This window comes from Anas platyrhynchos, chromosome 37 (genome assembly GCF_047663525.1).
Source record: "Anas platyrhynchos isolate ZD024472 breed Pekin duck chromosome 37, IASCAAS_PekinDuck_T2T, whole genome shotgun sequence".
Classification (NCBI taxonomy): domain Eukaryota; kingdom Metazoa; phylum Chordata; class Aves; order Anseriformes; family Anatidae; genus Anas; species Anas platyrhynchos.
This window is the reverse complement of record NC_092625.1, coordinates 3,014,878-3,040,812: the sequence shown is the minus strand read 5'-3', so window position 1 is coordinate 3,040,812 and position 25,935 is coordinate 3,014,878. Positions and strand designations below refer to the sequence as shown.

The 25,935-nt window shown below is 49.6% G+C and overlaps 1 protein-coding gene across 2 annotated transcripts; it reads left to right on the top strand.

Moving 5' to 3' along the window:
- Positions 1 to 14,855: 14,855 nt before the first annotated feature.
- LOC140001103 (uncharacterized) lies at positions 14,856 to 25,707 on the top strand. 2 transcript variants are annotated; one of them, XM_072032250.1, is made up of 4 exons: positions 14,856 to 14,956; positions 15,357 to 15,465; positions 15,641 to 17,001; positions 17,500 to 17,908. In XM_072032250.1, the coding sequence occupies exons 1-3, from the start codon at positions 14,857 to 14,859 to the stop codon at positions 16,224 to 16,226; spliced, it is 795 nt and encodes a 264-aa protein (XP_071888351.1). In that variant the 5' UTR covers position 14,856; the 3' UTR covers positions 16,227 to 17,001; positions 17,500 to 17,908. The 2 variants fall into 2 exon arrangements, 1 of the variants encoding a protein (XP_071888351.1); XR_011806248.1 differs by lacking the exon at positions 14,856 to 14,956 and adding an exon at positions 22,757 to 25,707 and having other exon boundaries at positions 15,314 to 15,465; positions 17,500 to 20,061.
- Positions 25,708 to 25,935: the final 228 nt, after the last annotated feature.

Sequence of the window (25,935 nt, the reverse complement as noted above, 5' to 3'; positions counted from 1 at the left end):
CCCTTGCCACGTGAACCCACGCCCCCCTCCCACCGGATTGGTCCGATCCTGCATGAGCCCCGCCCCTCCTCGGGGGCCACGCCCCCTGCCGCGGGGCTCTGGCTCCGCGCTCCAAGCACAAGCCCCGCCCCTTCTCCCCTCTCCCGACCAATCGCAGCGCTTCCAGGCAGGGGAGGGGCCGCGCTCGGTGGCAATAAAGGGGCTTTTCCCAAGGGGGGGCGGCCATGTTGGTGACGGAGCCTGGGAGAGCGGTGAGGTTTGGGGACCCTTGGGGGGAGGCTGAAGGGGCCCCAGGGGTGTTGGGGGGAGGACCTGAGGGGGTGGGGGAGGGCTGGGGGGGTCTGGAGGCGTTTGTGGGGCAGTCTAGGGTCCCTTGGGGGGTTTGGAGGGGCTTTGGGAGGGGTGCTGAAGATGTCTGGGGGTCCCTGAGAGGTTGCCGGGGGGGGCTGGGTGATTTGGGGGGACCTGGGAGGGTTCTGGGGAATCCTGGGAGGGGGTTGTAGTGGTCCTGGAGGCATTTGGGGGGCAGTCCAGGGGCCTTTGGGGGGGTTGGAGGAGCCACGGGGGGATTCGAGAGGGTCCTGGGGATGGTTTGGGACACCGAGAGGTTGAGGGGGGGGCTGGGTTTTAGGGGGCGGGGGGGGCCTGAAGGGGCCCTAGAAGGATTTGGGGAGGTCCTGGGGGTGTTTAGGGGCGCACTGGAAGTGTTTGGATGGGTGTCCAGGGGGTGTTTGGGGGGAGCCCTGAGGGGTTTTGGATGGGGGCCCCTGGGGGTGTTCGGGGGGTACCTTTTTGGGGTCCCCAGGCTCCGGAGGCGCCTCAGGCTTCCCGCCCTCGCTGAGGCGGCAGCTCTCAGCCAATCAAGGTGCGGCTGCTGCCCGCCCCGCTTCCTGAGTGGCTGCCACTGCCCGCCTCCAGCCATCACCAGCCAATCAGGGGCGAGGGTTTTCCCGCCCACTGCCCCCTCCGCCGCTTTCCCTCCTCTCCCCAATGGCGGCGCTCACGGGCCGCGGCTGAGGCGTTGGAGACCCGCCGCCGCCTCGGGCACGCGTCGCAGCCCTGCTGCAGCCTCCCCGTCCCGCCCACTACCCCGTTTTCACCGCTTTTTCGCGTTTTTCTCTCGGTTTTCTTCTTCTCTTCGGTTGTGGGGCCCGGGGGGCAGCGCTGTGAGCAGAGGCGTCCCCTCACGGGGGCTTTCCCCACACGCGCGGCCGCCATGTTGAGGCCAGAGAGGTGCCGCTGGTTTGCATTTGTATTCTCCTTTACAGTTACCCTCCCCCAGAAATAACCGCGGGGGTGGTGTCTGGCTGAGGGGGGGGGGGGGGGGGAGGCGCTAAAACGCGTGCAGAAGGCACCGTTTGGGGAATTGCAAACCTCTGAAAACCCGAATCTGCTGGGTTTGGTCCTGAGTCGCAGGCTGTGGTGCCTGGCTAAGCCGCATTTGTCGTTTTGGGGAGTGAAAAGCTGAGAAAGGCAGAGAGGGAGCGGGTGAGAAAGGAGGTCACCTTGTGCTTAGGGTGGTTTTCTTCGCTTTTGCTTGTCCTGGGTTATTTGTGGCTGCGTTTGCCGGCTGCCACAGCTGCTCGTCCGTGTGCTCCTGCAGGGCAGCCCCAGCCTTGGGGAGCCAAAAGTTGTGATTCTGGGGGTGGAAAACAGAAAGCAAAAGCTGGCTGTGCCATTTCCAGCCCTCCGTGTCCATACCCGGCACCAGCTCTTCTGTAGCTTTTCCCAGTCAGCAATGAGTGGAGAAGCCCTTTCTTGACCCGTTTTGCCTCCACTGAACAGGGCTTTGCTTGGCAGTAGGAATACGTAGAGAAACGTTCAGGATGTGCAACCATTTTCCCTAGAAGGGATAGGGGGGTGGGGGAGATTTCCACGTGCTGCTGGTGGCGTCGGTGTCTCTGCGCCTGGGTTGGCAGTGACGCTGAGGCTAAAAAGCGATGTTGAAGAAGTGCAGCAGGTGAGAGGCGTGTGCTGTGTTGTGTGATTTTTGAGGGAAAAACTTCCCGAAAGCCCAGCACGTGGTGATTCAAAGATGGAAGCCGAAATTCCTTTAAGTGGTATATTCTTTATTGCAGCGCTGGTTGCACAGGGGACCTCTCCACCTATCGTGCATACCCAAAGTGGAAAGCAGTCTTGAATTTCTACAATCAATCTATCAATATTCTACAAGCGCCTCTACATATTCATTCCCTCTTCCCGCCTTCCCTGGCTTCTCATGCTAATTAGCCTTTTGGCACCTTGTGCCTGCGTAGAGCCTCCCGAGAATTGTGGGCAGGGGTCTTTGGGAGGAAGACCCCGAGTCTTCCTCCCAGTGTACTTTTCACCTTTGGTCAGGAATCTGCTGAGTTGTCATGTTTCTTAATTGCAGGCGCTGGATGTTGCTAATTCTTCTGTTTGTTGTATCTATATAATGTATTCCAATGTCCAGTTTTGAGATTTATAGTCCTTCCATTTGTTTCTCTGTCCGTCTGCCGCATCCTTATCATGAGTTCCAGTGTCTTGTTTCGAGATGTACAGTCCTTGTCTGGGGATTGTCCTTGCCTCCCCAATGCCTCCTTAATCAATCCCCCCTTTTCTCTTCCCATGCAAATTCTTTTGCTTCAGATGCTTCTATTATTCGCAGTAACACAACAAAGCAGGCATCTAAACAACATGCACACAAATATTCCTAACACTACTACTGCGATTAGAGCAATGAAAACTTGTTTCAACCATTAGAAATTGGGCAACCAGGAGGTTAACTTATTCCATATTTCACTAAAACTAAACTAAATACGAAAGATCATCTTTACTGCTCTCATGTAGGATCCGTGTCTGCTTCCATATTTCTTCCAGGTCGGTAGAGATCCTTCCACTCTGATCTACATACATACAACAACTTGTGTTTATTACTGTACAGACTCCCCCTTGAGTGGCCAATAACAAGTCTAGGGCCATCCGATTTTGTAATACTACCTGGGATAAACTAGATATTTCTTCTTGTTGAGCCTTTATAGCATCCAGAATTTTCTTTCCTAACTTCTCTATAATTGCAGAAATATTAACTATTTCCTTTTCCAATTCACTCACTCCTAACCATGTGATAAACCATCGAACAGAACTATGAGAAGCGGTGTGTCTCTCTATCAATGGATTGTTAATTTTTTGTCTGATTCTCCAGATATGAGTTCTGAAGTAACCTCGAGGCACTACATCATGTACTGTCATACTGGGGACTACTGCTCCAAGAGTGCAAGTTCCCTTCCAGTTCTTGGGCAAGACCTTACGGGCTGTATCATTGCATAGCCAATACCACCCTTTTCCTTCTGGAACTGGCCAGCTGGTTGAATTTGCCCAACTGCTAGTTGCACTAATATCAATTGTTTGATTACAAGACGTCTGATTTCCCACATAAGTAGTATCCGTATTTATACAATCCTGTTTTCCCATACCCTTAGGCGGGTTACGCCTTTGTACACATACATAGTAAGATTCCAATGGCATGAAGCTACTAACTTCTAGTTCCAAAACTTCTTCATATTTTTGACCCCAAGATGTGTTTTCCCACAAATTAGTCCAAGGTAAGTTTGCAGGCAAGGGAATCCCGATTAACGATACACCCTTATTCCCATGCTGTGGCAGATGGGTGCATACGCAACAGTTGGTCTTATTAATTACTTGAGAAATTGTTTGTATCAGGGACAGGTGTAAGTTCTCATGCCAAACTGCCCACCCCGAATCTGAGAACCACACCCCTGCAATCATTAGGATCTGGAAAACTGTAATTTTGTTGGTCCAATTGGAGTGGTGGTCCATATCCTCGCCAGGGCCTTCTTCACCCTTGAATGGTGGATCCAAGCTGCTTGCTCCTTAATCTTAATGGCGGTGTGTGTTGTCAGCAATACCTGGTATGGTCCCGTCCACTTTCCTTCCATTTTTCCTCTAGGGGTTGTCCTGAAAAAGTCTTTATATATATATATATATAATCCCCGAACTTAAAAGGGTGGATTGGTTGATCCAACCCTCTAGTCCAGGTCCTGAGAACAAATTTATGTACTTTATATAATTATTTCTGAAGTTCAGTTATATAAGCATATAAATATTCGGATCCCAACTGCGTTAAGTCCTCTCCACTAAATAGAAATTGATACGGCCTTCCATATAAGATTTCAAAGGGGCTCATATTCCCTTTTATTCTAGGTTTAACTCTGATTCTAAGTAATGCTAAAGGGAGGGATTGAGGCCATGAGAAATTAGCTTCTTGTCCAATTTTAGCTGTTTGTTGTTTACTTAAATGGTTCGTTTTTTCTACCTGTCCACTTGCCTGCGGTCTATAAGGAGTATGCAGTTGCCAATCTATCTTTAGAATCTTACTTATCTTGCGCACAAAACTGTGAAACTATCAGAAGACATTGCTACTAGAATCCCAAAGCACGGCATTATTTCATTTAACAAGACTTTAACCACTTCTCTTGCTTTGTTTGTTCGACAGGGAAAGGCTTCGGGCCTTCCTGAAAATGTGTCAGTCAGAACCAGTAAATAACGATACCCCATTTTCTAGGGAGTTCTGAAAAATCAATTTGCCACTGTTGCCTTGGATAATTTCCTTTACCGATTATTCCAAATTTTATTCTCTTCTTGGTATTGGGGTTATTGTGTAAACAAATGTTACAGTGCTGAGTTACTTCTTTTATTGTTGTATATAAATTTTGTCCCACTAATGTCTGACTCCGGCTCTTATGCAATGTGTCAGCTCCCCAATGTGTTTTATTGTGTTGTGTAAGAACTCTGGGCCATGTCAAATTAGAGGGTATTATTACGCGGTTATCTTCTACATATACCCATCCATCTGGTTTCATTTTACCTTTCAAATCTTCAATTAATTTTAAGTCTTCTTTGGTATAATTTGGATATAGTTTGGATTTTACCGTCTGGTATCAAAGACAATGCCTTCACCTCCGTTATTTCAGCTGCCCGCTTAGCCTCCTGATCTGCCAATCCATTTCCAATTTCAAAATCGGCAATTTTGGTGTCCTCCACAATGCATGACAGCTATCTTTCCTGGTTGTTTTACTGCCTGTAACCATTTTAAAATTTCTTCAGCATGTCTTATCTGTTTTCCCTGAGCGGTCAGCAATCCACATTCTTTCCAAATCGCTCCATGAGCATGTACCACGCCGAATGCATATTTCACGCGAAAATGCGTGAAAAAGCCACCATTTGGGGAATTCCAAAATCCTTTCCAACCTAAATTACGCACTGATTCTGCTCGCAGATACTCAGCTCCACTACCGTCACACAGAAACATAACTACCCACGAGGAATATGCAGCATCTGCTCCATTTCTCTTCGTTTTCTTCACATTAACACACCTTTAATTAGAATCTTGGTCTTTCCGAGCATCTTCACGTTTTATGTGCACATGCTGACGGGTGGCTTGGTTGGGCTGCCATTAGGCAGTGACTGGCTGTGTGTTGGCTGCTGGTGGAGTTTAAAGTGGGCATGCAATAGTGCTTGAGGCTCTCTGGAGCTGGAAATATGTTGAGTTTGGGGAAATCTCTTCTCCTTCCCCAGAGCTTCGGAGGGCAACCACGGCGCCTTCCTGAAACACCCTGTGCATCTCCAAGCGGAGCTTTCTCTGCAGGACCTTGCTGGGCGCGAACCGGCGCGACCGCAGCACCAAGTGTCAGAGTTGGAGCCCCAGGAGCCTCCTCCGCCTTGAAGCTCCCCTGAGGAACAGACGGAAACAGAGCAAAGTGCACGCAGGAGAAGCCTGGGCTGGTGCCACGTAGTTAATTCAGTAAGTTAATTCACTCAGTGCCACGGAGTTAATTCTCTCCCCTCGTCGTAGTTTTGCTCTCGTGGTGTTCATTAGCTGGACTTCAAGAGAATTCTGTAGAGGGACAAGGCAGAGGTGGGCGTTCTGCCTTGAGTCTGTCTGACTCAAAGTAGACAGGTTGCTGGGCTCCTTGTGCAGGCTGGCTCTAATACCTAGAGGCAACGGCGTCACAAGCCTGGGTAGGAGCTTTGGCAGCTGATGCACAGAACTTGCCCCCTGCTGTGTCACTGTCCCCAAAAGTAGAGGGGTTGCTGGGCTCCTTGTGCAGGCTGGCTCTAATACCTAAAGGCAACAGCGTAGAGGGCCTGGGTAGGAGCTTCGATGGTTCAAGATGCACAGAGTTTCCTCCTGGTGTGTCTTTGTCCCAGAAGTAGAGGTGCTCGGGCTGGCTCTAATGACTACAGGTCATGTCGCTGGGGGCCTTTTTTTGAGCTTGGAATTGGATGCTTCCATCTTTGGGCGGTCTGGAAGCACGGACCAGAACCTCTCAGTCTGTAACTTCGTCAGTCTGTGGGAGCTGGAGCTCCTTTGCTGGAATCTGCCTCTGTGGTTGCTGGGCTCCTGAAGCATGCTGCCCTCCGAGCTCGACAGGGACAGCATGGACACGATGGGTGTTTCTAGCGGGCCTGGGGCTTTCTGAGATTCGGGGCACTTCAGTTGCTCTGTCTCTGGCAGATATTCCAGAATGGATAGCTTTCTGACTTCAGGAGGGGCTTTTGCTGCTTTTTGGCCTTTTATTTTCTGCCGTTTTGCATAGTTTTAGGCTTTGCCCAGCCTTGGTCACACTGGGTGCTGAGGCCTCCTCCTGTGCTGTCCCAGGGGTGCTGTGCTCCCCTCCCAGCCTCCACCTCCAGGGGCCTCGGCCCTCCTTGGCACCAGCCTCAGCTGGCTCAATCTTAGGCCGTGACGTGGTTTGGGGGCCAAGTTCTGGGAGAGAGGAGCTGGGTACAGCCAATTTTAGTTTTTTTTCGGATCCCCGACCTCCTGCAGCACCCAGGGCTGGGCACCTTGGGCACGTCACACGCAGGGGCTCCATTTTGGAGGCCCAGAGACAAGAGGCTGTGCTGAGCTGGTGTGAAGCTGTGGCACACGAGGAGCCAGCAGCCGCTTTGTATCTCTCACCTTGGCTGGAAGACGACAACACAGCCCGTTCCTTCTCCTGCCTGTCATCCCTGCAGGTCTTCAGATGCTCCCTGGGTGATAGCTGGAGCGCTTTGTCCATTTGAAAGCAGGCAAAAGAAGAGATTGGCGTGACCCAGGGCACCACCACTGCCCCCGATCTCACGGAGACACTTTCACGTTGCCATAGAGGCCCCGTCCCTAAGGACCGTCCTGGGAAGTGGGCGAGAAAGAATCCCAGGCCTCGATGGGAAGCAGGCGTTGCTTCCCATCCACCTTCCTGGCTGGGCACCCATGGGTGCAAGGAGCAAACGCTGCCGAGCCTGAGTAGCGGCCACAGCCACAAAGATACTCTCTCGGGGAAGACGATGACACGGCCAGAGAAGGTCAGGGAGGCCACGGCTGACACCTGGGACACCACCATGTCCATCAGCTGGGGGACCTGCAGGGGAGGAGCAAGGAGATGGCAAATGTCCTCTGCCTGGCCTCCACTAGGTCCTGGAGGAGCCCAGGGCAGCGGGAGCCGGCAGGACCGCAGCTCTTGGCCACCCCAAGAGGCTGGCCAGGAGCTCCAACCTAAGAGGTTGAAATCTGAACCCTCTGACGGCGTTCTTGCAGCTCCGGGCAATCAAAGCTCATCTCACCATGGACGGGGCCACGGCGTCAGGAGCCTGTGTTTGAGCTTTGGCATTTTGAAATTGCAAGAGCTCGCCCCCTGGTCTGTCAGGGTCCCAGTAGCAGAGGCGTCGCTGGGCTCCTTTGTTGCCTTCATTGGCAGTGGCGACCTGGTTCAGGAACGGCACGGCGACCAATCGCAGGCCGCTCGGGCCATCAGCTCACGGACACCAATGTGGTCAATGGCAAATGGCGTTTATTGCTGACTTACACAGTGTTATATAGCTTGGGTTCACAACGACACTTCTGTCTGCTTCCATCATAAACTACACGCTATTGCCTATCAAGGGAGGGGCTCTAGCTTTCCGTACAGCGCGATATCTTCGTGCTGCCAGACCCTAACTACCTACATTTCCCCCCTCCCTATGTGAAACTAAATTAGCTTAAATATAACAATCTGAAAAAAAATCTGCTCCTGTCTTAGTTCTATACTTCATAACAATCTTAAGACGTAGACATCATAACTCGAATGAAAAGCATAAGGCACAATAAACAGGAGAAAACTTGGGGGTAACTGGTCATAATGGGGTGTAACTTGGGATAACTAGGGATAACTGGGGATAACACTGAGTAAATACACTCTTTGAGCAGTTGCTGGTGTTCTACCAACATGTTAACTTTCTCTAGCTGGCTTTTAACAAACGACACAAGCGTGTTTAGTATACACGGTCCAAAGATCAGTGTTAGGATCATTGCTCTAATGATCCTAATAAATATAGGCATAGGCATTGCTCTAATAAATATAAGCAACAGCGTAGAGGGCCTGGGTAGGAGCTTTGGCAGCTGATGCACAGAACTTGCCCCCTGCTGTGTCACTGTCCCCAAAAGTAGAGGGGTTGCTGGGCTCCTTGTGCAGGCTGGCTCTAATACCTAGACATGTACCACACCGAATGCATATTTAGAATCTGTCCAACTATTGATTTTCCTTCCTGCTGCTAGTTCAGTGCTCACGTAAGAGCAATGATCTGTGCTTTCTGGGTGGACGTCCCAGGGGGCAATGGTTTGGACTCGATTACCTGTTGAGTGGTTGTAACGGCGTACCCTGCCTTACGTTGTCCTTGTTTCGCAAAGCTGCTTCCTTCAGTATACCAAGATTCGTCAGCATCTTCTAAAGATTCTTCCTTAAGATCGGGTCGGTTAGAATACCCAGTCTCCATTGTTTCTCTACAGTCGTGGGTGATGGGTTCATCCAGAGTTCCGCTAAGGAAAGAAGCTGGATTTACGATGGTAGTGAGCACAATTTCCACATCATCTTGTTCTACTAATACTGCTTGATATTTTAAAATCATCAATTCTTGTTTAAGTTGTTCAAAGAATTTTTGTGCTTCTCCAGTCCAGACTAACTTTGACTGGTTAATCTTTATCAAATCATATAGAGGCTTTACCATTAGTCCATAACTATAAATCCAAAGGTGACACCAACCTGTCATTCCTAAAAAGGTTCATAGCTCCTTTACCGTTTGGGGTTCTGGAGTGCGGCAAGTGACTGTCTTACGTTCAGTTCAGTTCCTAGTTCTCGTCGTCCTCCCGAAATTTCAAATCCCAACTAGGTCACGCTTTATTGATCCAGCTGGACTTTCTGTCGAGAGACTCGATATCCATTTAAACCCAGAAAATTAAGAAGACTTAGAGTCCATTGAATACAACTCCCTTTAGTCTCGGTAGCTATTAAGAGATCATCTACCTATTGTAACAAAGCCCCTTCAGTGTCCGGAGGCATCCAAGTTTCGAGTTCCCTTGCTAATTGGTTTCCAAAAATAGTGGGGATATTCTTGAATCCTTGAGGTAGCACTGTCCATGTAAGCTGCGTCTATCTGCCTGAATCGGGGTTTTCCCATTCAAAGGCAAATAGGTTTTGTCTTTCTGTGGCTAAGGCTAGGCAGAAGAAGGCATCTTTTTAAAGCCAGTACGGCAAACCAGACTTGACTATGCTTTAATTTAGTCAGCAAAGTATAAGGGTTTGCCACTACTGGATGTATATCCTCAGTGATTTTATTTATGGCCCTCCAATCCTGAACTAGCCTATAGCTTTTTCCATCTGCCTCTTTAATTGGCAATATGGGTGTATTGTATTCTGATTCGCATTCAATCAATAATCCATACTGTATAAATCTATCAATTCTCTCTTTAATTCCTTTCCTATCTTCTGTCCTCAAAGGATATTGCTTAACCTTAACGGGTTTCTCTCCTGGCTTTAATTTAATAATTATTGGGGTCACATTATTAGCTCTTCCAGGGACTTGAGTGGCCCAAACTCCTGGATATACTTGATGTATGATCTCTAAGGGTATTTCACGTTTAGGATCCGTTTGTATGAGTGCCAGGCTTAACACATTTATTAGTTGTTCTTCTCCTATCCTTAATTCCCTTTTCCCTTTTTCAAAGATAATTTCTGCTTCTAATTGTTCTAACAAATCTCAACCTAATGGAGATCTTGGAGATCCAGGTGGATATAAAAACCTATGTATCCCCATTTGTTTCCTCTTATAAATGAGGTCTGAATTTTGTAATATTTATAAAACAAATATTTCTAAAAGGTAGAAAAGGCAAGTAAACAGCGCTGGGTGTGCGGGGAGTCTACGCTCCACCAACACGCACACACAAACATCAAACGTTCTCAATACGTGTATACGGAACATTGCTTTACATAATAACCCGAGCATGCCCGGCGCGGGACCGCCCAGGTAAGGGGGGGGGGGGTAGGGGGGCATTTTGGGGGGGTTTTGGGGTCCAGGGGGGGCTTTGGGGTCATTTTGGGGTCTGTTGGATTTGGGGGGAGCACGTGGGGGGGGGGGGAGGTTTGGAGGTCCTGGGGAGCTGCAGGGGGTCCCTAAGGTGGTGGGGGGATGGGGGGGCCTCAGGGGTGCCCCTGGCCCTGTTTTGGGGTCCCCAGGGTTTGGGGTGCCCCCGTGGGATGGCCCTGACCCCGTTTTGGGGTCCCTAAATTGTGGGGTAAGCCCAGGGGCTGGGGACAGGGCTGGTCTGGGGTCCCTAAGGTGGGGGAGTGTCCATGGGGGAGCTCATTTTGGGGTCCCCAGGGTTTGGGGTGACCCCATAGGGTTGACCCCATCCCCATTTTGGGGTCCTTGGGGGTGTCCAGGGGGTCTCTTACGGGTGGGGTGTTGCGAAGCACGGACGAAAGCACGACAGACACCAGCAGAGTCAGATCATGCTTCACCATTTTATTGCCCGAATAGCCCAACTTTTATAGTGAACTTTACAGGGGCGGACAGTGTTTCACACAAGATTATTGGTCAAAAGCACTCAGACACAGTTATAAGAAAATAACACCACCTGCAAGAAAAGAACCCCCCTTTTGATTAGAAGTCAGGAAAACAACCCCCTTTGTGATTAGCGGTCACGTAGGCCTAGTCCTTGAGGCCAGCTGCTGCTAACAATATTTTCTGAGTTCCTTAATTGGGCGATGTGGGAGTCATTGCCGTGGGAGCTTCTCACAGTTCCTCTGGCAGCTTGGTTTGCTCAGCTACAGCAGGCCCTGAGATTTCTGAGGCCTACCCCTGGTTGCTGAAAGCAATCTTAGATGGAACAATTGTTCCACGGGCACATGTTCAGATCCTGAATGCCAATTCCCAACAGTGGGGGGCACCTTAGGGTTGCCCCCGGTCCTGTTTTGGGGTCCCCAAATCCCCCCCAGGGTCCCTAGGGGGTCCTATAGGGTTGTCCTTGTCCCCTTTTGGGGTCCCCAATTTGGGGCAATTTCCCCCGGTTTTGGGGCTTTTTCTTTGCGGGGGCAGGGTCCCAAAGTGAGGGTCACGAGCGGGTTTTTGGGGGTATTTCCCCAAATTCTTCTGTGGGGGGGGGTCATTTGAGATCCCCCCTCGAATTTTAATTATGGGGGCAGGGGGGTGTCAAGGTCTCAATGGGGCACCCCCTCTATTTAATTTGGGGGGGGCTCCTTCGGTCCCCCCTTCCATATTTTGGGTGGGGGTAGGGGTCACTTGTGGCCCCCTTAAATATTTCATGGTGGGGGGGTCTCATTTAATGCCCCCCCCCCAAAATATTTTCTTGGGGGCCCTCGTTTGGGCCCCCCCCTCCATTTCTTTTTGGGGGGGTGGGCTCATTTGAGGCCCCCCCTTAACATTTTTTTGTGGGGCGTATCTCATTGGGCCCCCACCCTCAACTTTTTTATGATGGGTGACCCCAAATGAAACCCCCCCATAAATTTATTTGAGGAGGGGGCTCATTTGGGTCACCCCCACTCATTTATGGTGTGGGGGGGCCTCATTTAAGCCCCCCACCTCCAATTAATTTTTTGGGGGGGGGTCTTAATACCCCCCCCTTGAAGCTTTTTACAGTGGGGGGGCCCCAGTTGAGATCCCCCCCAATTAAATTTTTTTTGGGGGGGGCTCTCTTTTAACCCCCCCTTTATTTTTTTTGGGGGGGGGTCTCTCCTATGACCCCCCCCCTTTATTATTTTTTTTTTGGGGGGGGGGCATCCCTCAGTCGGGCTCCTCGTCGCCCCCCCCCCCACCCAGGGGACAGCAGCAGCAGGGGGGGTCCCGGGGAGGTCGCTGACCCCCCCCTCCCCCCCCCTCCCCGTCGCTGAAGGGGCGCCCCTGTGTCTCAGGCAGCCGCAGGAAGGTGAAGAGGGCGAAGGCGGCCAGCAGGGAGCCAAACAGCACAAACACCCAGGGGCCCAGAGCGCGCTGGGGGGGGCTACATGGAGGGGGGGGCAATTAGGGGGGGCAGGTAGGGGTGTGGGGGGGCCCCCCGGGGCATTTGGCCCCAGGAGAGGGGCTTCAGCCACCCCATTGCCCCCCCGTTGTCCCCTATTGCCCTGCATCCCATTTCACCTCTAATAACCCTCCCCTTATGTCCCCCCCCCTTATTGCCCCCCCACCCCAATTACCCCCCAATTGTCCCCCTGTTGCCCCCCTACCCCATAACCCCCCCAATAATTACCCTATTGCCCCCCCATCCCATTACACACCCCTATTATTGTTCCCCAAAAGGGGAATCGTTACAAAAAAGGGGGAATTGTTCCCAAGACAGAGGTGTTTTTCCCCAAAACTTGTTATCAAAAATGGGGAATTGTTAAAAAAGGGGAATTGTTCCCCAAAAAGGGGGAATTGTTCCTAAAAGTATGTTGTTGTTACCCAGAAAGGGGGAGTTTTTCTCTGAAACGGGAATTTTCCCAGAAAAGGGGGAAATTTCCCCAAACAAGGGAATATTTCCCCCAAATGGGGAGTTGTTTCCCAAAAGGGGGAACTGATCCCAAATAAGGGGGAATCGTAAACAAAAAGTGGGGAGTTGTACCCTAAAAGGGGGTATTTTTCCTTATAAGGGGGAATTGTTCCTCCTAAATGGGGAGATTTTCCCCAAAAGACAGGGAATTGTTCCCAAAAAAGGGGAGTTGCCCTCAAAAAAGGGGGAATTGTTTCCAAACAATGGGGTATTCTTCACAAAAAAAAGGGGAATTTTCCCCAAAAGATGGGCATTGTTACCTAAAAAGGGGAAATTGTTCCCCAAAAGGGGGATTTTTTCCCTAAACACAGGCGGGATTTGTTCCCCTAAATGGGGGACTCATTCAGAAAAAAGGGGGAACTGTCCCCAGAAACAGGGAAATTGTTCCCCAAAGAGGGGGAGCTTTTAACAAAAATGGAGAATTGTTCCCCCAAAATGGGACTTGTTCCAAAAAAAAAAAGGGGGAGGTGTTCCCAAAAGAGGGGTATTTTTCCCCATAAGGGGGACATTTTTCCCCAAACAGGAGGAGAGGTTCCCAAAAAGGAGGGAATTGTTCCCCAAAAAGGGGGACATTTTTCCCCAAAAAGGAGGAATTATTCCCCAAAATGGGGACTCTTTGTGAAAAAAGGGGGAGATGTTCCCAAAAAGGGGGAAATTGTTCCTAAAATAGGGGGAATTGCTATCAAAAATGGGGAGCTGTTCCTCAAAAAGGGGGATTCCTTCTGAAAAAAGGGGAAACCATTCCCAAAAAAGGGGGAACTTTTAACAAAAATGGAGAATTGTTCCCCCAAAGTGGGACTTGTTCTGAAAAAAATGGGGAGTTGTTTCCCATTTCTGATAACAATTCCCCCTTTTCGGGGAACAGTTTCCCCCTTTTTGGGAGCAACTCGTCCTGTTTGGGGAAAAATGTCCCCCTTTTTGGGGAAATTTCCCCCTTATGGGGAAAAATACCCCTCTTTTGGGAAACAACTCCCCATTCGGCAGACTGCCGAACTTACAGACTGAGAGGTTCTGGTCCGTGCTTCCAGACCGCCCAAAGACGGAAGCATCCAATTCCAAGCCCTCTACTTCTGGCACAGTGACACAGCAGGGGGCAAGTTCTGTGCATCAGCTGCCAAAGCTCCTACCCAGGCTCGTGACGCCGTTGCCACTAGGTATTAGAGCCATCCTGCACAAGGAGCCCAGCAACCCCTCTACTTTTGGGGACAGTGACACAGCAGGGGAGAAGTTCTGAGCATCAGCTGCCAAAGCTCCTCCCCAGTCTCCCGACGCCGTGCGCTGTACGTGTGAGTGCCAGCCTGCCCAAGCAGCCCAGCAACCCCTCTGTTTCTGGGACGCAGATACACCAGGGGGCCAGCTCTGCGCAACTTCAAGAACCAAAGCTCCTCCCCAGGCTCTCAACGCTGCTGCCCGTAGGTAAGAGAGCCAGACTGCCCAAGGAGCCCAGCGACCCCTCTACTTTTGGGGACAGTGACACAGCAGGGGGCAAGTTCTGAGCATCAGCTGCCAAAGCACCAACCCAGGTCCTCTACGCTGTTGCCTCTAGGTATTAGAGCCAGCCTGCACGAGGAGCCTAGCGATGACTCTACCACTGGGACAGAGATGGACCAGGAGGCCGGCTCTGCTCAACATCAACCACCGAAGCTCCTATTCAGGCCCTCGACGCCATTGCCAAAGGTAGTAGAATAAGTCCGCCCAAGGAGCAGAAAATGCCAAAGTTCAAACCTCTGTACGTGGAGCGTACCTGGGCTCCTCCAGGACCTAGTGGAGGCCAGGCAGAGGACATTTGCCATCTCCTTGCTCCTCCCCTGCAGGTCCCCCAGCTGATGGACATGGTGGTGTCCCGGGTGTCAGCCGTGGCCTCCCTGACCTTCTCTGGCCATGTCATCGTCTTCCCCGAGTGAGTATGTTTGCGGCTGTGGCCGCTGCTCGGGCTCGGTAGCGTTTGCTCCTTGCCAAATGTCTCCGCGAGCGGGTGAGCGTGGGGAGTGGTGGTGCCCTGGGTCACGCCGATCTCTTCTTTTGCCAGCTTTAAAATGGACAAAGCGCCCCAGCTGTCACCCGGGGAGCGTCTCAAGGCCCGCAGGGATGACAGGCAGGAGAAGGAACGGGCTGTGTTGTCGTCTTCCAGCCAAGGTGAGAGATACAACACGGCTGCTGGCTCCTCGTGTGCCACAGCTTCATGCCAGCTCGGCACAGCCTCTTGTCTCCGGGCCTCCAAAATGGAGCCCCTGCGTGTGACGTGCCCAAGGTGCCCAGCCCTGGGTGCTGCAGGAGGTCGGGGATCCGAAACACCCCTAAATTGGCTGTACCCAGCTCCTCTCTCCCAGAACTTGGCCCCCAAACCACCTCACAGCCTAAGATTGAGCCGGCTGAAGCTGGTGCCAAGGAGGGCCGAGGCCCCTGGAGATGGAGGCTGGGAGGGGAGCACAGCGGCCCCTGGGACAGCGCAGGAGGAGGCCTCAGCACCCGGCGTGTCCCGGGTACAGCAGAGACATGGAAATGTGCTTCTGACATCTCTCCTTGCCGATTCCAGAGAAACAGCCTGAACTGCCACCCTTCCCGGGCACCTTGGACATCATTTATCAAGAAAAAGTGCAGCCCTGGAACAGGAAGGCCCAGCAGAAGAAGGAGCCTTCGTTGAGGTGAGGCTGGAGGCTCCGGGAGGGGGGGAGGAGGCTGCCAGGAGCCCCCCACTTCTCAGGGCTGGCCCCTCTGTTTGGGGTCTGCAGCCACGGGCGCTGCATGGAGGGGTACAAGATGGGGCCCCAAAGATGTCGTGCAGGTGGATGAATTCTTTTGGCTTTGTCCTTTCGGCAGGCTGCCGGTGATGCCCAAGCTGCCTCCTGCCATAACGAAGCATTTGCGCAACCAGCTGCAGAAAGGAACTGTGCCCAAAACAGAGCCCAGGAGCAAATCCAAACAAGAGCCCAAAACAGCACCCAAAGAGCAGGTGCAAGACCAAGGCCGGGCAAAGGCTGAAAAATCTGGAAAACATCAGAAGAGCAAGGGCCAAAAAGCAGCAAAAGCCCCTCCTGAAGTCAGGACAGTACCCATCCTGGAAGCCCTGCCTGTGACGGAGCGAGTGAAGCGCCCCAAATCTCAGAAAGCCCCAGGCCTGCTAGAAACACCCATCGTGTCCATACTGTCCCTGTCGAGCTCGGAGGGCAGCATGATTCAGGAGCCCAGCGACAACAGCGGCAGATTCCAGCGAGGGAGCTCCAGCTCCCAAAGACTGCCAAAGTTACGGGCTGGGAGGTTCTGGTCCGTGCTTCCAGACCGCCCAAAGATGGAGGCATCCAATTGCAAGCCCTCTACTTCTGGCACAGTGACACACCAGGGGGCAAGTTCCGAGCATCAACTGCCAAAGCTCGTACCCAGGCCCCCTACGGCCTATAGATATTAGAGCCATCCCAAGCACCTGTACTACTGGGACACAGACTGACCAGGAGGCCAGGTCTACACAACTGGAAATGCCAAAGCTTGAACCGAGTCTTCCAACGCCATGCACTGTACGCGTGAGTGCCAGCCTGCTGAAGGAGCCCAGCGAGCCCTCTACTTCTGGCACACAGAAGGACCAGGGGGCCAGCTCTGCGCAATTTCAAAAACCAAAGCTCCTACCCAGGCCCTCTACGCCGTTGCCTGTAGGTAAGAAAGCCAGCCTGCTGAAGGAGCCCAGCGACCCCTCTACTTCTGGGAAAGACACGGACCAGGGGGCCAGCTCTGTGCAACTAGAACAACCAGAGCTCAAACCCAGGCTCTCAATGCCGCTGCCTGTAGCTAGTAGAGCAAGCCTGCCCAAGGAGTCCAGCGACCCCTCTACTTCTCAGACACAGACAGACCAGGGGGCCGGTTCTGAGCATCTGCAACCACCAAAGCTCCAATTCGGGTCCTCTACGCCGTTGCCTATAGGTAGTAGACCCAGTTTGCCCAAGAAGCGCAAAATGTCGCATGTCAAAGCTTTGTATGTGGAGCGGGGCCCTTATCCTATTACAGCCAGACCGCCCAAGGAGCCCACCAACACCTCTGTGTCTGGGACCCTGACAGACCAAGGGGCTGGCTCTATCAATCGCCAAAAGCCCAAGCTCAAACCCAGGCTCCCGACACCGCGGCCCCGTCCACGGTGAGCCGAGCTTTGATTGCCCGGAGCTGCAAGAACGCCGTCAGAGGTGGCAAAACAGGTGCGTGATCCACATCCCTGTTCCTTTGGGGGCTCAAACCTTGGAGGCAAGTAGTTCTGGGGACAGCGGGGCCTCTCCAACGAGATCTCAGTTTTGAGCCGGGGGTTGGCTCGATCCAAGCAGAACCTTGGGCTCCTCCATGGCTAGCCTCAAGTCCCTCCAGTTCCCTTCTGTTGCCACGCAGACACACCAGGCACACACATGCAGACACACGTTATTTGGCAGCATTTAGAAGGCCTAACAAAGCAGGAGGCTGCTCTTGGCCCGAGAGGACAGTGTGTGTTTGCAGCTGGGTGCTGGTTTCCAGGCCGGGTGGGAAGAGAGGGGCTTTGTGGGTGGGCCTGGCAGAGCTGAACCCTGCTGCTGGCCAGGTCTGGGGATGGGGTGAGCAGAGGGAGGGAAATGGCGGGACCTGAAGCCATCCACGGGGTCCGCGTGTGGGCAAAGAGCCCCAAAAACCTGTAGCAGTTTTTGCTCAGAGTCTCACTCCCTTCACAGAAATCCATCTGACAGCAGACTACGAGATACTGGAGGAAAACGCAACGACCTCTTGCCAGAGACGACCAACTCCTCGTCTGTCCACGACGTAGTCTAAACACCATGAGCATGAAGATTTTCCAGCCGTGGCACTGCAATCAGCCCAAACTTGCGCTGGGACAGGGACCATCACAGGGATGATTCCAGCTGAGGGACCTTCTCCACGGCCTCCATGGCCAGGAACCTCCCCTTGCTGGGACAAGAGCTGGGAAGCTGCCCTCAGAGCAACGTGGAGAAAACCTGCACATCCCTGGAGGGGAAAGGAGAGGATGCGACGGCAGCTGGGGAGAAAAAGAGAGCACCATTTCCATCCTGCTGGGCTGCGCTTTCACAACGGAACCTGCCAATTAAAATGATTTTTCAAAGTGCTTCTGCTTGTAAAGTAAAATTCCGTACTGCAGTTGCGGCACTTAAGACTCACTTGGGTTTGAGGGGGATTCTATTGCTCGAGAATTTCAACTTTTGATGGCTAGCCTTGTTTGGGTAAATGCTCATTGGTGGCTTTTGATGGCAAATTACAGGCTTTGATGGTCGGCTTAGTCCAAGTACTGAATGCTTCTGCCCCTGAGCCCCGCGTCTGAAACTCCCAGCACAGCAAAGAATCAGCTACCGTTTGCTGCTAACCCTCTAACCTTGCTTAGCTTTCCGTCTTCCCTTGACATTTCTCTCTGTCTTTTGTTCCCCGGACCTGCTCCTATTTCTTTTTGTTCTGTTTCCTGACTGTGTTTTTGCAGCCCTCTGCACCCTTTCTGATGAGTGCTTTTTACTCATCAGCCCCGAGGGAAGTGGCAGAGTTGAGGGCACAAATCTTTTCCTTCCCTATTTCACCAGCAGCTTTCTTAATGCTCCCCCTGAGGCCTACTGTCATCATTTTGCCTCGACTCCCCCCAAATCCTCATCCCAGTGGCGGAAGGCTCTCTCAAGCACCTCTGGGTGCAGGGGAGGAGGAGAAGCAGCTGGTGGAGGAGCTCTGTTTCTCCCCCCTCAGTTCTCCTGGAAAAGCTCTTCCACGACGGCAGCCGGGGTGCCAGGAGGAGCCGTGCTGCAGCACCAACCACTCCCGAAGCAGCTCGCACCCCTCCATACGCTGCCAGTATCTCTTGTTTGGGGGGTTGGTTTCAGATGCTCTTCATCCCAGGCTCCCAAATCCTTGGGGTTGACCCCAAATCTCCCCTGGAGCTTTCTGCCAGAGGCTCCAGGTGGGGCCATTCTCCCTGCCTCTGCTGTAAAGCAGACTTTTGACTTTTTTAAACCTTTGGTCCTACCTGAAGTAGCCCAAGGGCTACTGTGTGAATGGTGTCCTGCTTAATTCGCTCAAAGGATTCTCGTTGCTCAGGTTCCTGGTTGGAATTGTTCTGCTGGGTTACTTGGTAGAGAGGGCTATGAATCACAGCACAATTTAGATCAGATTAACCATGCAAAATTGAATCATTCTCACCTAATCCTTAGGTTTAGTGCTTCTGAATGTTTGGTAATTTTCCCCCTTTTTAAACCTGAGGCCCCTCCTTGAACCTCCCAAGTCTGAGGATCTGCTTTGTCCCTGACCCATTCCTGGCACTTCATTTTATAGAAAAAAAAAACCTTCCGAAGTCCTGGCTGGGCCAGTATCTAAAGGGGTCTTGTGAGTGTTATCCCACCCACGAATACCTAGAACGATCACTTCGGGCCTTCCCCGGCCGAGTCCCTCGCGGGATATCAGAACCGCGGTTAGAAGACCTCCGCACTCGCTTTGGAACCGAGTTCCGTCTCAGTCACACCCTTACACACAGTCACGTGTCGTGGTTTAACACGGCCGGCACCTAAACACCACGCAGCCGTTCGCTCACCCTGTGGTGTAAATGCCTGAAGTAACTAGGAAAATAAAACTAACTTTCACACTTTTAAGGAAAAGGTACAGCATTGAAGAGGCTTTCAGGGTAGGGCATAACTGCATTATCTGAGCATTCCCTAGGCTCCCAACCTTAGATGCTATCGCGCTGGGGAAACTTGGTGTGCTAGTTCTAAGGAACACCACAGAGCGTAGAGTGGAGTGGAGACACCACGGCTAGGCTCTGTAATCAGGTGGGGCCTCGATTGTTCTTGTGCACAAAGCTGCACTTTTTGCCACCCTAAGCCAAAGACCTGTCATGTTTTGACAAATGCTGTACCCTAGTGTACTCTTTGCTCATTATAATATCATTATAATACCAAAACACACCTCCATCCCAAAAGCTACCCGCCTCCAAGGTGCGACCACCCCTCACTGAGCATGCGCTCTGAATTTCTCGGAGCCTATTACTTTAAACGGAGACGGGAAAACTTTACACCAATCATAACTAAGATATGCTTGACTAGAGCCACTCAAGCTCCACCTAAAAGATAGAAAATAATATAAATTGGCCCAAGAGAGAGGGGATGTTAGGGAAGATACCATCGTCAGGGGAGATACCATCCCGAGGACATACAACATCCTTAGGACCTCCTGACTCCTGGGATCAGTCGACGGGCTGAGCCTCTCTTCCCCCCCCATTGGGACGCCTTTGGGTGAGATCTGAATATTTGCTTATAAATCTCTATAGAGTCTTTGATCCTTTTAACGCGTTTATTTCTAGGCTGCGCACCTGTAACACTTAGAACATCTATAACATCTATAACATCTGTAACACCTACAACACCTGTATAACATCTGTAACACCTATAACACCTGTGTATTTCATGCATACTAGCTTGCTTTTGCAGATAGTCACTATCGCCGGCAATCCAAAAGAACCTGATTATCTGTTGCTGTAATAAACCATACTTGATTGCATTGTGATAGCTTTCATTAATGCGACTAGGGTGAGGGTGGTTATCCGTGACAGTTCAGTGTTCTGAATCTAACCAGACCCCCAGACGGTTAATGCATTGTTGGTGAATGTCTGAGCGGACCCCCAGGTGGTTAATACATTTTTGGTGAATGTCTGAGCGGACCCTCAGGCGGTTATTACATTTTTGGTGAATGTCCGAACGGACCCCCAGTTTTGGTGAATGTCCGACTGGTTCAGTACTCTGAATCCAACCGGGCCCGTAACGGTTAATCAGCTACACCCCTTTAACGCGACAGTAAAATTGGCGTAGTCGGCAGGATTGCTATGGATAAACTACTGCAAAAATATAAACGTGCCCCTTCCCAGGCAGGGAAGGAGTTTTCCCAAAAGTTTTGGAAAGATGAGAAAGTGGTAGAGCACATTGAGCAGTGTCAGGCTTCACGAAAGATTGGTCAAAGAAAGGGTAAATGTGCGATTTGTGCTGTGTTAGGAGCTTGTTTGTCTTGTGCTCGGCAAAAAGCTAAGGAAACTTCTGCTCCCAAACTGATCTCTGATGCGGAACATACAGCTTTGAAATCAGAGATTGATGTGTTGAAGTCATCATTGACCTTTGAAAGGGAGACGGGAAAAACATTAGGAATCAGAGTGGATAAACTTTTGGATGAAAATAATAAACTTTCCATTGAGAATGATAAACTTGTGCATGAGAATAATCATCTTAAACAATTGCTGGAGAGGGTTAGTCATCTGTTAAATAAAGTACAGCCTTGTGCTCCGGTCAAGCAGATTCGTAGATTGCTGCATAGTGTAGAGCCTGAAAGCTGGGACAGTGATTTCTGGTCTGACAGTGATGACAGTGTTGAAGAGATTTCTGATTCTGAACCCCAATCCATTTCCTTGAGACCTTTGGTTAAGACTGAGACTGCTGTTGATGATAATGATGAAATCCGCACTACTGTGCGAACGATTCCATTGCCACCAGCAGAGTTGGTTAAAATACAGGAGAAGTTCTCAAGGCGGTCAGGGGAATCAGAAGTTGAGTATGTGTGTCGAGTTTCTCTTAAAGGAGGAGATCGAATGATGTTGAGTGAGGAAGAGGTAGGAGGCTTTTGGAGACCTGGAGTATTTTTAACCACCACACCAGGAGCTGACCTGGCTGTAGCAGTACAGAAAGCAGCCTGTATTCAGGCGATATATAAAAGAGATGAATTAAGGAAATCCCCGATGTTAGCTCCTATTGATCCAATTCGGTTAACCCCTCTCATCCATGGACTCCCTGATTGTCTTAAGATGTTTGTAGCAAACACCCAAGATCATATACTAGCTGCTTGTAGGGATGATGATAGTGGTTGTAGGCAAAATCCTAACTCCCCTATTCCCACCTGGAGTGAATTGGTACAAGACATAGATAAGTACGGACACCGAATGGGCTGGATTAATTCATCCAGTATTAAATCCCAAGACCACTCTCGGCGAGTCCGTCAAATCCACACTAAAAATCCCAGATATCCCAAATTCAAAGAGAGGTTGAAACCTAATAGGGAACGAGGTGAGTTGTGGTGTCAGCAAAAAATCTCTTATCCCCGGGGAGGGCAATGGGCCACCCTGCTCAGCGGGTATTAGCAATTCAATGGCTCTCTAATGAACACTCTGACCCTATCATTGCCATTCCTTTTGAGCCCCCAAAAATATTGGTAAATTTTCTTATTGAAACCAGGACCCAAATGTCAGTAATTACACATGAGACAGCACAAACCCTGAGCATAACACCTGGTCAACGCAGGGTTAAATTCACGGGAATCAATGGTGTGGAAAAACAATGCCCCACTGCAAAAATTTCACTCTGGTTGCCAGAGGAACAAAAATTAACCAGGGTAGAAGTATTAGTTGGTGCTGCATATACTAATATTTTAGGATTTGACATACTGCATGGTTGTATGTGGAAACTCCCTGATGGAACTGTGTGGAGTTTCGCGACACATCAAAGGGATTCAGGCACCATGAGACTGAGCCTGTTACAAACATCCGTACCCCTATCCCCTGCTAAAATCATTAATGATCAGCAATATCTGTTGTCAGCAGCAGCACTTATGGGGATTGACGGGGTGGTAACAGAATTGGAAAAAAGAGACATTATTAAAAGGACCAATTCACCTTACAATTCACCAGTGTGGCCGGTAAAGAAACCAACCAGGCAATGGCATTTTACAGTGGATTACAGACAGCTGAACGCTAACACTACACCTTTGACTGCCGCAGTTCCAAACATGGCAGAGATAGTGAAAGCCCTCTGTGTTTCTAACAGTAGCAATAGTGCTAACTACTCCCAAATATTTCTATGCATGGGAAATCAAAGATTGCTATTCCGCCCTCTTTCTAACCCTGCCGGTTGAATACAACCGAGCATATTTTATTTTCTTTTGTGTTCACAGGAACCCTGAGCGAACTGTATATGGACAGCTGGAAGATGACGAATCAACAGTTTGGATTAATGATGCTATGCTTTACCCTGACCTTGATGCAATTACAGACCTTAAAGGAAACTTAGCTACTGTGGCTGTGCATGGAGCTGAGGTGTTTCACCATGGCATTTAACCATGTATTGTCACAGTATTGCACAGTTACTGGAACATCTCAAAACAGAAAGGACCTAAATCTCTCTACTTTAGTTCTACATGGAAACAAAATATTTTCAAAAGATGAATGGAGTTGGAATGATTCTCTAAGAATGGCTGAACTTCAAGCCATGTCTGGACAAACAATACAAATTGGTTGCCAAATAACTAAAATAACTGAACCAAATTTTGACTGCTGGTACAATTTTACTTTCACCAAACCTATAATTGTGTACTGTCTCTGAGGCTACAGAGGCACAGAATTACTATTTGAATTCATGGTCAAAGGATATGAAGCCTCTGCCCCTGCAGATATTTGAAAACGAACCGACTCAGCCTCCCATTGGTCTAACTCCTTCCATCTTCAACACAGGTCCTTACATAATTAAAAATGTGGGACAACAACAAATTGTCTTTAACCCTAGTTGGTCCCTAAAAAAGGGCCACAGGATGCAACTAGGTTATTGGGAACAGGATTAGGTATATTAAAAAACATTGATGCTGAGGTCTTAATGAGTAGAGTAACTGCTACTACAGATGACCTAAGGAAATTGGAACAACCAATAAAATTATCCTTATTGGCTTTAGGAGCAAATCAATGGCTTCTATCAGATGTTTTGCCCCATTGGGAACAAATTGAGGAAAATGATCATCAATTAATTGTAAATGCCCTTGGAAAAGCCCAAGGCAATACCTCCCTTGCCTTGAGCTGTATCCAAGCACAGTTATGGATACAATCTGTAGCAGCAGCTATTATTAGAGAGGGAGAAGGAAAAACTTTGCCCACTGAAATTTGAAAACTGATTTGGGATAATGCTTCAGAATTTGAAAAAGAATTTCAAGCTTGGTGGCAATTAGTCAACTTTACCCATTATGCAGAAAATGATAAAATTGTTGCCTTTATACTTACTATAAGTAATGCCACCGTATACAATGTATCAATCGTAATGGAACTATACTTTATCCTAAAGAGCATAAAGTATGGGCCCATCAAAAGGGAGGAAAGTGGCAAACAATTGATGTAAATGCATGCATTGTGCGTGAACAAAAAGGTTTCATCTGTGAAAGTAACACGCTAGAATCTCAAGACATTTGTCTTGACACTGAGCAAAATATTTGCCACTTTGAGATACATCCTAATGAAACCCTTGAAACTGTACTTGTATATATTGGGAAAGGTTGTGTTTGTATGAGAACTCATTGTGATTCTATAGTCGTAGATGATACAGTGGTAGATACCAATAATCACTCTAATGTTTGTGTTTGCAATTTTACCAAAATTCTAGGATGTGATTTTAAATACTCAGTTCCTGTCACTTCTTATCAACTTATTGCATCTAATTATATTCTGCTTCATGAACTGCTGCCTACTCCTATTGGAATGAACCTCACCTTGGTGAAGAAATTGCTGGTACATGAGGACCTGAAGCAGCTGATGACACAAGTCCGAGAAAATGGACAAAAGACTCTGATTACTGTCCATCATGATGCACAAGAAATACATCAAGTGATGGAAAGAGTGAAGAGAGATGAGAGACACCGTTGGTGGGACACTTTGTTTGGATGATCGCCAGCTGCCAAGGGAATCTTCAACAAGATGCTTCACCCTGTTATTGTTCTGCTAATACTGTGTTATGTTTTATACTGACAATTAGTTTGTATGTTAAACTCTGGTTTATGATGAAACGTTTAGCATCCCTACACAATGTACATACACTCGATAAACCTCAATCCAAGAATGTACGTGATATCCCCGACATATTTCAACTGTCGTGAAGCTTGAGTGACTATAGTCACGGGGTGGATTAGGTGGTGTAAATGCCTGAAGTAACTAGGAAAATAAAACTAACTTTCACACTTTTAAGGAAAAGGTACAGCATTGAAGAGGCTTTCAGGGTAGGGCATAACTGCATTATCTGAGCATTCCCTAGGCTCCCAACCTTAGATGCTATCGCGCTGGGGAAACTTGGTGTGCTAGTTCTAAGGAACACCACAGAGCGTAGAGTGGAGTGGAGACACCACGGCTAGGCTCTGTAATCAGGTGGGGCCTCGATTGTTCTTGTGCACAAAGCTGCACTTTTTGCCACCCTAAGCCAAAGACCTGTCATGTTTTGACAAATGCTGTACCCTAGTGTACTCTTTGCTCATTATAATATCATTATAATACCAAAACACACCTCCATCCCAAAAGCTACCCGCCTCCAAGGTGCGACCACCCCTCACTGAGCATGCGCTCTGAATTTCTCGGAGCCTATTACTTTAAACGGAGACGGGAAAACTTTACACCAATCATAACTAAGATATGCTTGACTAGAGCCACTCAAGCTCCACCTAAAAGATAGAAAATAATATAAATTGGCCCAAGAGAGAGGGGATGTTAGGGAAGATACCATCGTCAGGGGAGATACCATCCCGAGGACATACAACATCCTTAGGACCTCCTGACTCCTGGGATCAGTCGACAGGCTGAGCCTCTCTTCCCCCCCCATTGGGACGCCTTTGGGTGAGATCTGAATATTTGCTTATAAATCTCTATAGAGTCTTTGATCCTTTTAACGCGTTTATTTCTAGGCTGCGCACCTGTAACACTTAGAACATCTATAACATCTATAACATCTGTAACACCTACAACACCTGTATAACATCTGTAACACCTATAACACCTGTGTATTTCATGCATACTAGCTTGCTTTTGCAGATAGTCACTATCGCCGGCAATCCAAAAGAACCTGATTATCTGTTGCTGTAATAAACCATACTTGATTGCATTGTGATAGCTTTCATTAATGCGACTAGGGTGAGGGTGGTTATCCGTGATAGTTCAGTGTTCTGAATCTAACCAGACCCCCAGACGGTTAATGCATTGTTGGTGAATGTCTGAGCGGACCCCCAGGTGGTTAATACGTTTTTGGTGAATGTCTGAGCGGACCCCCAGGCGGTTATTACGTTTTTGGTGAATGTCCGAACGGACCCCCAGTTTTGGTGAATGTCCGACT

Excerpts from the sequence above, each read along its gene's own strand:
- LOC140001103 (XM_072032250.1), top strand. The coding sequence starts at position 14,857 with ATGGACAAAGCGCCCCAGCTGTCACCCGGGGAGCGTCTCAAGGCCCGC. Across the intron at positions 14,957-15,356 it reads GTTGTCGTCTTCCAGCCAAG|AGAAACAGCCTGAACTGCCA; the intron begins GTGAGAGATACA and ends TGCCGATTCCAG. Across the intron at positions 15,466-15,640 it reads AAGAAGGAGCCTTCGTTGAG|GCTGCCGGTGATGCCCAAGC; the intron begins GTGAGGCTGGAG and ends TCCTTTCGGCAG.